This window comes from Octopus bimaculoides, chromosome 19 (genome assembly GCF_046866305.1).
Source record: "Octopus bimaculoides isolate indiv1 chromosome 19, ASM4686630v1, whole genome shotgun sequence".
NCBI classification, from domain to species: Eukaryota; Metazoa; Mollusca; class Cephalopoda; order Octopoda; family Octopodidae; genus Octopus; species Octopus bimaculoides.
The window spans coordinates 37724240-37737241 of record NC_142946.1 but is presented as its reverse complement, the minus strand read 5'-3'; the positions used below and the strand labels follow the sequence as shown (position 1 = coordinate 37737241).

At 33.7% G+C, this 13002-nt stretch overlaps 1 protein-coding gene across 7 annotated transcripts in view; it reads left to right on the top strand.

The window, feature by feature from the left end:
- The window catches only part of LOC106867251 (uncharacterized), a 422507-nt gene that overhangs the window by 372115 nt on the left and 37390 nt on the right, over positions 1–13002 (top strand). For 5 of the 7 annotated variants that reach the window (XM_089337498.1, XM_052974910.2, XM_052974907.2 and 2 more), the window contains 2 exons: positions 3295–3384; positions 9974–10037. In XM_089337498.1, coding sequence (XP_089193624.1) covers positions 3295–3384; positions 9974–10037 — 154 coding nt within the window. The remainder of the gene's footprint in view (positions 1–3294; positions 3385–9973; positions 10038–13002) is intronic. The other 2 variants (XM_052974912.2, XM_052974911.2) reach the window with 1 other exon arrangement.

The following is a 13002-nucleotide window of genomic DNA, read 5'->3' as shown; positions in this document are numbered from 1 at the left end:
AGTAAATTTGGTTGATAGAAATTAAAATAAACCTAGCATAAACATATTTGTGGGGGGGGGGGTTGTGTTTACTCTTATCTTGACAACATCTGATGATTGTAAAATGAAAATTACTGTCATACAAGCAATGCCATTTGTTTCTAGTCTTCCATGGAAAGCATGTCTGATCTTGGGAAGTATGACATTGCTTAGAAACAAAAGAGGGTTGGTGGAAAAAATAAGTGTGTCTGGCCATAGAAAATCTGCCTAGACAAATTTTATATTACATTTTGAGCATGGCCGTTGCCAGTACCGCCTGACTGGTCTTCGTGGGATTTTCGAGCGAGATCGTTGCCAGTGCCCCTGGACTGGCTCTTGTGCAGGTGGCATATAAAATATACCATCTTGAGCATGGCCGTTGCCAGTACCGCCTGACTGGCCTTCGTGCGGGTGACACGTAAAAGCACCCACTACACTCTCTGAGTGGTTGGCGTTAGGAAGGGCATCCAGCCGTAGAAACTCTGCCAAATCAGATTGGAGCCTGGTGTAGTCATCTAGTTTCACCAGTCCTCAGTCAAATCGTCCAACCCATGCTAGCATGGAAAGCGGACGTTAAACGATGATGATGATGATGATGATGATATGCAGGCATGGAAAAGTAGACATTAGATGATGATGATGATGATGATGATGACAGCGATGACAATGAGAGAAATAGCAATGGTAATTTTTTGGAAAAGCAAATTCTAATTCCTTAATCATGTGTATTTGTAAAATAAAATCATTATATATTGCTTGTTTTAGTTAATTCAATATTATGTTATCTAAGTTGCTTGTATAGACGAAAATTTAGTTTGCATTACAGTAACATAATTCTAAAGTTATCCCAACTTAAAACAAAAGATAACACATTAGTAACCAAAGTGTGACCATTTCAGATTTAGTTGAAATCTGATAAGATCCTGTACGACCAAAATCATATTCCTTCATGTTGAGTCATCAACTATTTAAAGAAATCTAGTCTTTTCTCAAATATGGTCTCTTAATAAAAATTATGAGCTACTATTCAGCAGATTAATTATTTTAGCAATATAACCAAGCCTCTGAATTCTTGCCAGATCAATCATCTGAGCTGCAAATAGAGACAATCAATAGATACCACTTGCTGTTGTAATGAGAGAGAGAGCTCTCTGCAATTAACAAACATTTCATTGCTTTGCAGACTGCATATGATGGATGGCATGCAAATGTTCTTTTTAAGCATATTTATCCAGTAGGAAATACATATATATTTATATATACATACATGCATACATACATACACACACACACACATATGTGTGTATTTGTGTGTGCGTGTGTGTGTGTGTACTTACATACACATACACATACACATAAACTGACTGCAAGAAATTTTGATTCTACTTCTCTCAGTAAATATATTATAGAAATAACACAGAAAACTCTATGGAAAAATTTGTGTTTCACAAACAATTCAGAAATGTCATATTTTTCTATGAAGAGACAATGAAACTAACAAAAGTAAAATGAATGAAACAAACAAAAAAAAACGTATGTTTTGTATTGCCATCGTTTCTCATCAGTTGTAATAGTTATATTGATGTTTTAATTGTGTTCTCTTACCATTAATTTGAATCAAAGGGATACCCTAATAAACATAGTAAAGAGTTAATCACAATCAATATCTAATAAAATTAAATCTCGGAAACAAATCCCATCTTCTTGTCATCTTCATTTGACACTAATGATTTGTAACACCCAAACACTTGGGAATCATTTCAAAGATATTTTCTATTGTATTGTGAAGCAGCCTCTAATCTATAAAATTGTAGTTTCTCCAGAAACATCTTTAGCAGCCTTTAGAAAGAGAAATGATATTTTTCTTTAAACTTAACATTCAATTCAGTTTAGTGTCATTGTATCCAAACTCAATAAAAGAGTAGGAAAATGGAAGAACTCATTTTATTAAATTGTTTTGTTAGTTTATTCATTTTAACTGTTTGCAAATTTACTGCTGAGCAATTTATTAGAAATTTTTTTTTTTTTTTTTTCAACATTGGAAACAAAAGCTTGAGATTGCCAAAAATATTTCATACTAAAACTGTTAAATTGGGCAGTAGCTTTAATATGTAAAAGAAATATACTGCTTAAAGTGATATATTTGTTTCAGTTACTATTGTTTAATGAAAGCTACTTGTTTCAGTTTTATGATTATAGATTTTATCATCATCCAGTACCCTTTAAGTAGAGGTTAATGTTAGGAATATTCCTTCTGATCTATTTCTCTTCCTTAAGTACCCGTCTATGGACAGTTTCCTTTCAATTCCACCAATTTATCCCCATATACTATCAATCATAAATGGTTGTTTTTCTAGTTTCTCAAGCACTCTTTTGATTATTCCTGATGTACATTTGAGTGATTTACAACGTTGTGGCTGGTGAGGTATAACTAGTTTGTATGGTAACCTTCGAAGATTCATTCAAAGTGCCATACGGTTACTTGATTTAGAAATGGAATCATTTGACAAAAGGACAGCTCTCAATTGACATCTTTATACAGATGGTGAAACTTGCAGCATATCCAAGTTTATCAAAAACAATATCCATGAATCAATACCTGGATCATCAATGTCATAAAAGTAATCAATAAATACAAATTTTCATATGCAGCAAGAGGTTCTAATGAGAACACCTTAAAATTTGTAGGGAAGCTGTTATGGTTGATATCACATTAAACAGAGTATGAGTGGAACAGGTTACTAAACTGAAATACCTTCAATTCAGACTACAAATTTACTGCAAAATTAGGTATAAATAATAGAATTGACATAGCATCCTTGTCCTTTAATTTTTGATGTTGTTTAACACCAGGATTGACCTGTTTGGACAGAACTATGTTCAAAACCATTGATCCATCATGTATGGCCTATTCTATTTTATATTAAAAAAAAAAACAATGTATAGAATGCTTTTCTATGTCCCTCTCTGGTTTGAGATGCTGGGTGTGATCCGAGGGAAACTTGGCTATTGTTTCTAGCATGGAACCATCACAAAGCTCTCTGACTGGGATTGGTTGTTGTTGTTTTTTGGCTTCAAGTCAACTCTGATTGATCAAAGCATTCCAGCTTAGAACTATGTCTAAGACTACATTATCCAATGTGTCTTGTTTAAGTAATCCCATAATAGCTGCCTCATTGACTTATCTACTTCTTGTCTGGAAATGGTTATATGTCAAATATAAGGTAAAAAATATATGACTGCAGACTATAGCTAAATGTAATCTTTTTGTTTCAGTTTAGAAGATCAAATCCAAAAACAAAGAGACAACATAAAGAATACATTAAAGATATTTGAGGAGCAAAAAACTAATCATTTAGATAACACGTAAGTTAACAATAGACATCTTTTAAAACAAGTAGGGGTTTATTGCAGTTGTTTTTGTTTGCAAGACATGTTATGTTTGTGGGTAGGGGTGGGGAAGGCATGAACCTTACAAATTTCCATTCTTGATTAACTCAAAGTCTTGATCTTGTCAGATTTAAGAGACCTCATCATGAACCCAATGCAATATCATTTACAAGATATGCTAGCTGCTCTTTTGACACTCTATTCTGTTGTTATTTCTCTCATACACTATATTTATATATCTAGCATCACATTGAGCAAGTAAATAATTTAATATATATCTGGCATATGACACAAGTTATATTCCACCACACATATTGAATAATCCATTTGGACAAAAAAGAAAAACAAAAAACAAAAGTAGTGCAATAAAACTTCCTGTATGTAAAACATATTTAGTCATGTTGGAGACATAATTAATTTATTGAATGGTGACTTATATAATTTCATATAAACAGGTCAAAGTTATTTGAGCTGCCACTATCTCATCTTCATTTCGTTTCTAGCATAATGTATCAAGAACTATATTATCTAACATGTCCTTCCTATTTTTAAGAGAAAAGAACCTGGCATAAGAGATATTTAGTTGATTTTTCCAATCGGTGGAGTGAATAAATAGCTAGCTCTCTCTCTTTCTCTCTTTCTCTCTCTCTCTCTCTCTCTCTCTCTCTCTCTCTCTCTCTCTCTCTCTCATGTCAATAGTGGTTTAATTTAACTTGACACAAAACCAGTTATGAGTGTTCATGAACTATAATTTACCACTGCCTGATAGTGATATTGCATAAATTTATGCATAAATGAATAAATTTATGCCCCATTACAGACATCATACACCCTTTTTTTTCTTCCTTTCTTCCTTGGACCTTTCTCCTACCCTCAGAGAGACAAGACCCTCGAGTCAGGGAAGGATTGGCATAGATCTTACTCTGATGTCACTTACCACATGTTGATGTTAAGCATTGGTCATTAGGAGATAGCCTAGTATTCACAAGCAATCCTCTGTCCCCATTAATAAGTAGGAAGTCTACTTGGTGAACATATTCATCTGACTGTTTAGGTGATTCAATTTGGATGGTCAATTTCCTTCAGTTGGCAAATGGTTGGATCATTTGCATGAAGATCTCTAACATCATCGATCCCACTTTATTCATAGCTTCCACGTACACTGGAATAGACATCATGGTATTATCCACTTATATCCTTTCAAATGATCAGCCACTGAAGTGAGGTCAGCATCACCTGTCATCAAGACAGTCTGCAAGAGGATGTCATAGAAGCGAACCTTTGCTCATTCATCAGGCCTGATTCTGGTGTGTCTGCAGAGATCAACTGATACTGTATTGATGTTGCCTGTATCTACTCTGAACTTTATGATTCATTGAATGTCAACCAAAGATGGAATGGTTACAGCTTGAATTCCTTTGATCATTGGTTGACTTAGTCAGGGTTCACCGGGGACTAAACAACAACAACAACTGTATGATTTGGTTGAGCTAAGGAGGGAGGAATGTTTTATATAGTTGCATGACCTGCTGGAAATAGCAACCAAATCTCTTTAAATCATTTCTTCAGTGTCTCTAAAAGAAAAAAACACATTGGCTATTGTAGTTGTAGATATACTATCTGAACTAGAAGGATGTGATGGTCATAACTGAAGTACATTTGATCATAAGTCTGACCCGGGGCTAAAAAGCATATGATATTGTAATATTGAAGAAAAGCAATGTCCAATTAGATAAAGCATTGCGCTCTGCCATATAACTGTGGTGTACTGTGGTTAGCAACCTTCTATTCTACTATGTATTTAGTAACAGCAAAGTAATTAAATGCAATGAGAATGACTAAAACAATAATAATGGTGGTGGTGTTGGCAGGGTGGGGATTCATCATAGTAAACAGAATGTAAAGGGAAAACTGGTAGTTTCAAATTTTTCTCATATATATATATATATATATATATATATATATATATATATATATATATATATATATATAAAAATTGAACAAGATTGTTTAAAAAAAACAGTTGCAGATTGAATTATTGAAAATATGTTTCCACATAAAAGCTGACAACATAACCATATTATAGCACCTGGAATCACATGTCTACACAACATTTGGAAAGCTGCTGATAGTTCATTGATAGTGACTACCAGTCTTCTAACTGGTGGTTCTAATCTTATTGCTGACATGTCAGAATTCAATTTTTAACTCCAAATCTGTTCTGATATGGGAGAGCTTTAACAACATTTCAATATGTTTATATACAAGATATTTAAATTTGAAATAGTCAAGTTCACTTGCAAAATAGAAAGAAAAATCTCTTTTATTATATAATGATTTATGAGAAATATTGTAATTGTTACATCTTTCCAAAATGCCAGTCAACTTCTGTCAGTTGTAAGAGAATTGCAAACCATTGCTACATTGCTGGTTAGCCAGAAGTCAGCCATGGTTAACTAGCTCTTTGATCAAAGATGTACCAGTCTATCCTTCTTTATAGAAGATGGTTTTTGTGTACTTTGGCTGTTATTTCTAACTAATCGAATGACCAGACAGAAACTGCCTCATTGACACAAGAAGAGAAAAATCACTTGCCTTTGTTTTGTTTCCTCACTTTTCTTGTTTATTTATTCATGGAGTATATTTGTTAATTATGTGACATTTTTTTAATGATGTGTGTGTGTGTGTACGCACGCATACACATATCTCAAAATACAGTAGATATACAAGAATCATCAGACAGCTGCACAATTAATTTAAAGTTGTTAAAATATTTTACTCTTGTTAATTATATTTTTTTTCTTTTTCAGTACTCTGTTATCTTAACTAGCTTCATCAAACTCAAATGTTGGGGTATCTTTACATATGTTTTGTAAATTTTCAACAAATACATAAGCAGACAAATGATTCTTTTCAAGAAATTCAAGTACATCTTAGCTTGCTATCTAATTACAAGATAACTGATGATATAGATGTGTGAATTTCATGACTTTTTCCTCAAAACATAAAATACAATTTACTTCTAAAATTATAATTAAAACTAAAGATATTTACAATATACTAAAACGTTTTGAGAATGGAGACAGTTTTAGAAGTTAAAATTAATTGGAGAGGATGCTTACCATGACAGCAAGTGGATTGTCAGTTAGTAGTGTATGTATGTGTTTCATTATCATCATAATCATCGTCTTTACATCTGCTTTTCCACACTGGCATAGAAAATTAGATGTAAAAACGATAATCATAATGATAATGAAGTACACACACACTGATGGCGGCGAGCTGGCAGAAACGTTAGCACGCCGGGCGAAATGCTTAGTGGTATTTCGTCTGCCGCTACGTTCTGAGTTCAAATTCAGCCGAGGTCGACTTTGCCTTTCATCCTTTCGGGGCCGATTAAATAAGTACCAGTTACGCACTGGGGTCGGTATTATCGACTTAATCCATTTGTCTGTCCTTGTTTGTCCCCTCTGTGTGTAGCCCCTTGTGGGTAGTAAAGAAATAACACACACACACACACACACACACACATCTTCAGTGCACTGCATACATGCACATATCTCTCATTGTCCTCATATTTAGAACTAGTGATAAGCCTATTGGAAAACTTCTATACCAATAATGCTGCTATTTAGAATATACAATAACGAAATATTGGTTGTAAAGAGAAAGGCACCAAGAGGTTGATTTAACAATAACACTCCATGCAAAGTCTTCAATGGTTTTTATGTGATTACAAAAAAGTAAAAAATCATGTGTTTTATGCACCACAGTTTTATAGCATTTTCTTGTAGAATTTTATATTGCCATAATCGAAAATAAATGTTTATAAATCTAATTTCAACTCTCAGTGATATTATTCCTTCTATCACATGAAAATGTAAAACAATAACAGTAGGGTTTAAGGAACTGAGCAATGCAGACACTAATTCAAACTCTGTTAGAACCTCAGTGATGTTGTTTAGCCTCAATTTCCCCCTGATTTAGCAGACCTCAAAGTAAAACATTCCAACCATGACAATCACATCTTTATTATATCTACATTGCCCAGTGTGATGTCACCTTCTTATGATAATAAGATATGATTGTAAAATAGTTTAGTTGTTATTTCTAGCAAGTAGAGCAACCATATAGAGGCTTCCTCATTGGCTTGCCTTTGTGGTATGCTTTGAAGCAAAACAAATTTAAGTGTGTGTGTGTGTGTGTGTGTGTGTGTGTGTGTGTGTTATGTCAGTATTCATTAGCCAAAAAAGTAAAAAATTGAGAAAAAAGGGCAATAAATTAATTGAGGTCATAAGAATATATAAACTTTCAAGAAAATGTGAAATAATTCTTTTTGGAGACTGGATCTTGTGCTACATAAAAAGCTATAAATAATAGCATGTCAAATATTGGTAGTTGCACAGGTGCCTCCTAATTATGTTCACCCTCTTCAATGTTGTGCACCAGTGAATGGATCATTAAAAACTTGTGGTTCACAATATGCAATATATAATGACTTCATTGTTCTCAAAAGCTAATATACTCTTTACTCGTTTTACTCTTTTACTTGTTTCAGTCATTTGACTGTGGCCATGCTGGAGCATCGCCTTTAGTCGAGCAAATCGACCCCGGGACTTATTCTTTGTAAGCCTAGTACTTATTCTATCAGTCTCATTTGCCGAACCGCTAAGTGACGGGGACATAAACACACCAGCATCGGTTGTCAAGCAATGCTAGAGGGGACAAACACAGACACACAAACACAGACACACAAACACACACACACACACACACACACACACATATATATATATATATATATATATATATATATATATATACATACATATATACGATGGGCTTCTTTCAGTTTCCGTCTACCAAATCCACTCACAAGGCTTTGGTCGGCCCGAGGCTATAGTAGAAGACACTTGCACAAGATGCCACGCAGTGGGACTGAACTTGGGACCATGTGGTTGGTAAGTAAGCTACTTACCACACAGCCACTCCTATGCCTATGTATATATAAAAAACAAAAACAAAAACAAGTAAATCATTTGATGTATTTGTCATTTGATGTAGTGTAACTTACCTTAAAGCAACTTACCTTGGGAGAGTTCTACTCTTTTACTCTTCAAGCTACCTCTGAAAGTGATTATAGTGTTAAGCTTTTCTCTACTATGCAACACCAATTCAAGTTCAGGTGCACATCACCATTTGAGAGTTAAGTATTTTACCTATAGACAAAAGGCTCTGTCACTGACTGGATACACACTTGGTTATCATTCACTACACTATCTATTTAACCATCTTTACCACTCAATTTTATTGACTCAGTTTTAATTTTCATAATTACACACACACACACACACACACACGCACATACATTATATAGCCTCCCCAACTCATGCACACCCTCCCTTCAATCCCTACAGATGTTGCCTACCTTCTGCTTCTACTTCTGCAATTTTTTTTCCCCTACACATTCTTATAAACCCCTATTCTCCCACCAGCTACTGCTCCTGCTACCTGAGGTGCCACCTGGACACTTCATCATCACTGATTATCTTCTTGGAAATACCTATAATTAATTCTCACTCTCTCTCTCTCTCTCCTCTACTCCAACCTTTTCTTCATAGCTTAACTTAAATGTAGCATACAAAGGAAACATAATCCTCGCTTGGGGTTTGTTGGCTTGTGAGCTACAGGGTGACTTCAATAGTGTTGGTGGCACAAAAAAAGAGCAACCAGTCCACACTATAAAGTGGTTGGCATTAAGAAGGGCATCCAGCCATAGAAATCATGCCAAAGCAGACCCTAGAACACGATGTATTCCTTGACTCACTGGATCCTTGTCGAATCATCTAACCTCTGCCAGCATGGAACATTGACCTTAAATGATGATGATGATGATATCTATGTATCTTTCAGTAGAATTCCCACATTGACTTCAGTCAGCTTCTGTGATCCATATATTTTGTATCAATAAATACAAGGATTTCACTGTGTGTGTGGTATGTATGTACATACATGTTCTTCTGTGGAACCATTGTAGAAAAGTTATATCTCTTATTTATGACAGTCAGTATTTTTGATGTGTAGTCACTTGCACTGAATCTGTCTCCCAACTTAACATTGTTCAACCAGCAACCCAAATTTATCTCATTCTGTCTTTACTACATAAATTCCACTGTCACAATGACATCAGTGGTCTGAGAGAAAAAGGTGAAAAAATAGACTTTGTGAATTTTTCAAATACTATATTTCAGTTCCAGAAGTATGCTTATCTTCATTGGCAGAGCTATTTTGGGGAAATGTACCTATTACAGACAGTTGTAGAAAAGTTATAAACATTACATTGCAAAGATACAGCCACTACTTGTGGAATTTCTGATATATCATTTCATATTAAACCATCATTGCAACAGTCTTCAGTGTTTTTTAAAATGATTGATTTTCTTTTCATAATTTTCTTCAGGTAAAAAGCTCAATATAAAATAATAAAATATTTGTTTTTTTAACAAATTTATTCTAAATCAAGAAAATTACTTTATATTTTTACTTTTACCAATTCTACTTTTAGAAAAGAACTAGAGAAACAGTTATCTGATATTGCTCAGAAACTGAGAAATGCCAAAGCATTCTATGTGAGTATTGAAAGAATATTGATTTCTTCTTTAAGCATGTGGCCAATTTTTGTAAAGGATGAGGTAGAGTTGATAGAATCAACCCAGTCTCTGCTATTTACTTTATCAAAGAGCTGTTATTTACTTTATCAGTCCTGAAGGAATGAAAGGGAAATTGAAATGTAATAGGATTTGAGTTGAGAACAGGACAAAACTATTTACTGTAATACATTTAGTTTGACACTCTACTTACAGAATCATCACTACCACCACCATATTATTATTATTATTATTATTATTTTTATTTTTATTATTGTTGCTGATGGCTGGATTCATTCCATATATTGTAACAGCGATTTGACATTAACTTTCAGAATCAGCAATGTGTGGACACTGAATAAGCATATATTGGACTGTTAAAAATAGTTGAAAATAGTCAAGGGGCAGTAAGATAGAGTTGAATCTTGAATCACATAGCTGCAAAGTGAACTTCTTCATCACAGAGCCAAGCATTCTCTCGGAATATCAAAAAGATGTTTTGAGTGAAGAAGGAAAGCAATTTTAACCAACCAACATATTAAATATATATTAAACTAGCTTAAAAGCTGCACTCTGTGCAGATTTTTCGGCTGGCTCCTGTGGAGGGCTAAAGTGAGCAATAATAATAAAGCATTTATTGGTACCCTACTAATATGGTATTACTTTAAATTCAGTTTAAATGAAAAACTTGTAACTTCAAATTTTAAAAGAACCCCCAAAATTTGTGAAGTTACAACTGTTAGCATATAACAAATCCTCATCCAGACCTGATCCCAAAGCTGTATGCTGAAGAACAAAATGAAGGGCAGATTTTCAGTCCCAGGATCATTCTGATTCCAAAAGATATATGCCTATGTAGAGCAAATGTAGACTGAGATACTGGGTTCCAGACACACAGACAGACAGAATTTCACATTTATTATTATAGATATATATGCTTAGATATGCAGTAAATATAATTTTAATTATATACTGAACCTATATTTAAAAAATAAAGAGTTAAATGATAAAAGATTAAATTGATTGAGAATGAATCAGGAAAAAAAGGAAAGAATAAGTCAACCTGGAATTGAACCTGGTGATCCAGGATCATAGCACAGTTTTATAAATCACATATGGAAGAAATGAAAGTGATAGCAAACGTTTTAGTAAAAAGAAACTAACATAAGAACTAACATCCAGAAAATGTAATATAGGCTTTTAATGGAGTATTAGTTTAAAATCAGTTTAACATTGATCTGTTCAATTACATTTGAAATATGTTCCATTATATTTTTAGCATCAATTATTTACATTTGAAATTGTTTAGGAAGCTTACTTCTTAGATACATACATGCATATGTATATATGTATAATATATTGAATGGTATGCTATGTATGTGTATGTATGTACATGAATGTATGTATGTACATGCATGTACAAATGTGTGGATGTATGCATGTATGAATTATGCCTATTTATGTGTACATGCACACATATACAACATGCAGATTCATATGCACACATAGATGCATATATGTATAAACACTTTTTCATATATATATATGCATACATACATGCATACATACATAGATACATACGTACTTACATGCATACACGCATATATATACACACAACTATATATCCATATTATATCTACTTCAACTATAAAATAAAAATTTCCGTTAGATATAAATTAGATTTGAATAAGTATTTCAGGTTTCACTTCTAAATTATCTCTACTAGCTCACAGCTTAAGTATATATTAAATAATAATTCTCCATTCTGAGAGAGGTTGTGTTAAAATTTCATTAAAGCTGTTTATTGCATGATAGCAGCAGCATGCTTACAAGAAATAAATTTTGATTCAAAAATATATCACTAAGTTCTTTTGACATATACACATGCATGCATTCACACATGTGCATGCATGCATACACACATGCATGCACACACACACACACACGTGTGTGTTTGTGTTTGTGTGTGTGAACAAATCGAAATATTTCAATGTGTACTGCACCATATCAAAGTAACAATCCATTACTGTATATATCATTGAATGACATCTTGATGATGGTGAAAAAGATGAAGAAGAGGAAGATTAAATAGAAGGCATATCTGTAGCCCATTGCTTCACAGGACTTTAATTATCAAAATAAATACACATGAATACATGCACCTATATAAATGCACACATATATATATGTACACATAATGGACAGACACTTGCTTCTCACATATATGGCAAACAGTTATTTATACTTTCAATTGGGGATTTCTTCATGCTAAGTAAACTTTCTTCTATGTTTGATTTAAAAGGCTGAATGAATTGAAATATTCACTTTGTGTTAAAGCAACTACAAGGTAACATAAACAAATAAATACATGCACACACACACACACACAAACACACAAAACACAAAACACACACAAAACACATACGCACACAAGACACATACGCACACACATATGTATGTATGTATCTTTTTATCTTTTTACTTGTTTCACTCATTTGAATGCAGCCATACCGGGGTGCCACCCTCAAGGGTTCTTTAGCTGAACAAATCCAGCCCAGGACTCTTCATTTTAAGTCTAATACTTATTCTCTCATTCTCTTCTGTCGAACTGCTAGGTTACACATCAGCACCAATTATCAAGTGAGGATGAGGGGGACAAACACAAAACACAAAGACACACACAAAAATACATACATATATATATATATATGTCAGGCTTCTTTCAAATTGCATCTGCCAAATCCACTCACAAGGTGCCATGCAGTGTGACTGAACCTAGAGCTATGTGGTTAGGAAGGAAGCTTCTTACTACACAGCCACACCTGCTCTTATATATATTTGTGTGTGTGTGTTGTGTTGATGTCCTTTCAACATGTTTGGAATGTAACCAGTCGTGTGTTGATGGGTATGTATGTTGTGATGAATGTCTGGTTAAAAAAAAGGTTGG